This window comes from Lipotes vexillifer, unplaced genomic scaffold (genome assembly GCF_000442215.2).
Source record: "Lipotes vexillifer unplaced genomic scaffold, Lipotes_vexillifer_v1.1 scaffold1643, whole genome shotgun sequence".
NCBI classification, from domain to species: Eukaryota; Metazoa; Chordata; class Mammalia; order Artiodactyla; family Lipotidae; genus Lipotes; species Lipotes vexillifer.
In genome coordinates this window covers 783,849-787,279 of record NW_006784879.1, presented here as the reverse complement: position 1 = coordinate 787,279, position 3,431 = coordinate 783,849, and the positions used below count along the sequence as shown (strand labels likewise).

Here is a 3,431-nt window from a genome sequence, read left to right as displayed (position 1 = left end):
ATAACTAATGATTTTTTGCAAAAATAGAGAGACCTTTTAGATCAGGAAATATACAGGAAGGTATTTACATATTACAAGGAAACTTTTTTTTTTTTCGAAAACAATAGCTTGTGCATTTTAGAGTGTTTGTATGCCTCAAGCACTGACATTTTCTCTGCTAATGAATGGGCTTGAAGCAAAACTGTTTCTACAGTCAGGTAAAGGTTGAAGGGGGGAAGCGGGTCTTACATGTGTAATGTTCTTTAAAGTGATATTCTTTTGGTGGATTCATATAAATGTGTTAGGGACTATTCGCAATTTAAAGGAAGCCTGAGATGAATCCTTTTGATTAGGGGAAAGTATTTTGCAGTGTAAATAATTAACCTTTTCCTCCAATTTACCTCTTTTGTGGGTAGCATTAAATGTTATGATGTTTGGTAAATTTCTAGCTTCTGTGTAGAAGATCTTTTTAAGAGGGAATATACAAATATTCCTGTTTTACTGGAATTTCATCATATATGGTTTGGAGTACTAGAACTTAATGTTATATTTTTGTTTTAACTAAACAAATGACTACATGACTATAGCAAGAACGTATACTGAAATGGAAGAAGAGCTACTTGTTTGGGTCAAGTTTGGGTAATGTGATTTATTCTTAGAATTTCTTCAAACTTTATTATAATTTTAGGGAAATAATAAGCTTGCTAGTTGATCAAATCGTATGTAGCATTATAAAATTATAGAGCAGATCAAACATTAGTGTCCTTAGCATTTTTTTTTCTTTTGTAAATTATGGTAGGATTGAGATGTTAACAATCCATATAGGAACTTAGTAACCAGATAATTCATTATCTTGACTTTCAGAGTAGTCCTGTTCCAAGAAGAACTCTGAAGATGATTCAGCCTTCTACGGCTGGATCTCTAGTCGGAAGAGAAAATGAGGTGTGTATTATTGAGCTAGAATGGGGTACAGATGGAGCTACCTTTACATTAACAACATTTCAAAGATTTCCTTGGTCAGAAATACCTAAATCATTGAAATTTGGAAATAATTTAAGGATAACAATTGTATATTCCCCACAAAAGTGGTTTTTGTTTTAATTTTTCAATTTAGGAAGTTCAAAAGGGGTATGAATACCTGTAGTAGAACTGGGATAATGTAATAAGTTATGAGTTAACCCATAGGCATAATGTTTGATTTTTTTTTTTAAGAATAAAATGTTAGATTCAATCATTTACCCCTGTATGTAAATGATAAAATCATGGATGAGGGTTACTAGACTTTTGCAGGTTGAAAATAGTGCCTCTCCATTGGTACTGAATCATTTAAATAATAAAAATAAATTCAGCTAAGCCTTAGACTCAAGTCTAATTCAAAATAGTTGATGTAAATAAAATTCCTAAAATATAACTATACATTTTGGTAGAGTTTTGAATTGTGTAATTTCTTAAAAGGGCCAAAGATATCAGAAAGATAGAGATACAAATGCTTTCAGTTTTTAAAAAATCTTTATTGGAGTATAATTGCTTTACAATGGTGTGTTAGTTTCTGCTTTATAACAAAGTGAATCAGCTATACATATATCCCCATATCTGAGTGCTTTAGTTTTAATTCATAAGAGACTAAACCGCTTAGCTTTCTTGTTCATTAAACAAAACGACTGATGTATATATTTTCATTATAGTTGGTTAAAAGCTTGTCCAAACGGAAACATTGGAACGACCAGTTAATATCTAAGACTTCCAGCTCTGGAGTTGTTACTGACCCAGAACACAGTGAAAATAAAAATCTTGGAGGCGTCACCCAAGAAGCATTTGATCTTATGATTACAGGTATGGGAAAAAAAAAAAAATGTGTGTGTGTGTGTGTGTGTGTGTATGGCTTTTATCTTAAATTTTTTAATTATAATAAGGGTAAATATTATTTGTTGTACTGTTAGGAACTCTGCCCACAGCTTCTTAATTTATTAGATATTTTACTTTTATGTTTTTGATAATTTAAGATTTTTTATGGTGTAAATATATAAAACAGTGTACATTTGGACAGGTCCTACTGTTTGGTAAATCCATATATGGATGGAATATTAAAGAAAAGGAAAGTGATTAATATGGCAGATCTGATATTGGACTTATAAGACTTGGAAATAGTCTTTTCGGAAGAAAAATGTATACAGATAATGAATTTGAAGAAAAGATACCAGGAGAATGAAATAAGGGAACAATAGGAATAATAAGGGGAGTGAAGATGAATGAGAAGCATGTGCCTATAATAAATACTAGTTTTTAATGGCAGTGGAAATCAGATGAGGAAGTTAATGATGTTTTATAAGTATTATGGAAGGTGATTACTTCTGTCCTAATCATGGGTCATTATTACTGAGGAAAAAGATTGAGCCTAGAGAAGTTAATTGTCTTACTCAAGGTTATAGTGACATTTGGGCTCATTTTGAGTCCCCTGAGGACAGTGAGGGGAAAAATAAGTAGACAGTGGGATTTCATTTATTGGGTTGGCCAAAAAGTTCGTTCAGGTTTTTCTGTAAGATGTTAAAACCCGAATGAACTTTTTGGCCAAACCAATAGAAAGGTTGACTGCATACAAATAAAGAAGCTCTAATAATAATGTAGAATAAACAACAGGATTTGTGACACTCATATCTGATTTGGCTAAAATTAATGAAGATTGGTGGGAAAAAAACTAAAGTTAAATACGGAAATAAACAACTATACATTATATTGCTAACATACCACATAGATGAAAAACATTAATCCATGCAACTTGAACACAGAACTCTGACTGTAGACCCTCAGAGGGCTATACTGTGAGGATTAAAAGAACTATAAAGAAATCTTGAATTTAATTTTTATTGGCAGTGGTATTGGTGTAGTAGCAGTTTGGGAAAAAATCTGTGTATATTTTAGGATTGAGCAAATGAGTAATATGTTGATATTGTTGGGTCCATGGTATGGTTAAGGGAGATACAGTATATAATGGGGAAGGAAAGGAAGAACTCTGTTGTGGAACTGGAATTGGGAGTGTTGGTATAAACTGATGATTTTTAAAAAAGAACCTTTCCTAACTCTGCCAATGAAAAAGCCCAGAAACAAATGACACCCGAATAATAAGTAGCACAATCACATTCAGTTCTTGGTTTGTAAATACTATTCTCCACTAAAGCTCCCTGGAGAAATGGCTGCTTCCAGCACTGGGGCAGGGAAACTAGAGTGAGCTTGGAATCTCTTGTATTACAAAATACGGAAGTACTCAAAACCTGACGGGTGCCAGTGGGTGCCGGTTAAAAGGACAAGGAGTCTGCTTGAAGGGATTCCCCCCTGGCTAAATTTGGGAAAATTTGAGCATCAAAATGAATAATGACAAGAATGGATTATAATACATTGAGTTAAAAAAGAATACATGAATCCATACTGGTAATTTTCTTTTGAATTGGGGTAGG

General features: G+C 32.8%; 1 protein-coding gene across 1 annotated transcript in view; it reads left to right on the top strand.

Moving 5' to 3' along the window:
- Nucleotides 1-847: 847 nt before the first annotated feature.
- The window catches only part of GMNN (geminin DNA replication inhibitor), a 5,452-nt gene continuing 2,868 nt past the window's right edge, over nucleotides 848-3,431 (top strand). The window contains exons 1-2 of the mRNA XM_007457015.1: nucleotides 848-921; nucleotides 1,665-1,812. Of these exons, the coding sequence (XP_007457077.1) occupies nucleotides 874-921; nucleotides 1,665-1,812 (196 nt within the window). The 5' untranslated portion in view covers nucleotides 848-873. The remainder of the gene's footprint in view (nucleotides 922-1,664; nucleotides 1,813-3,431) is intronic.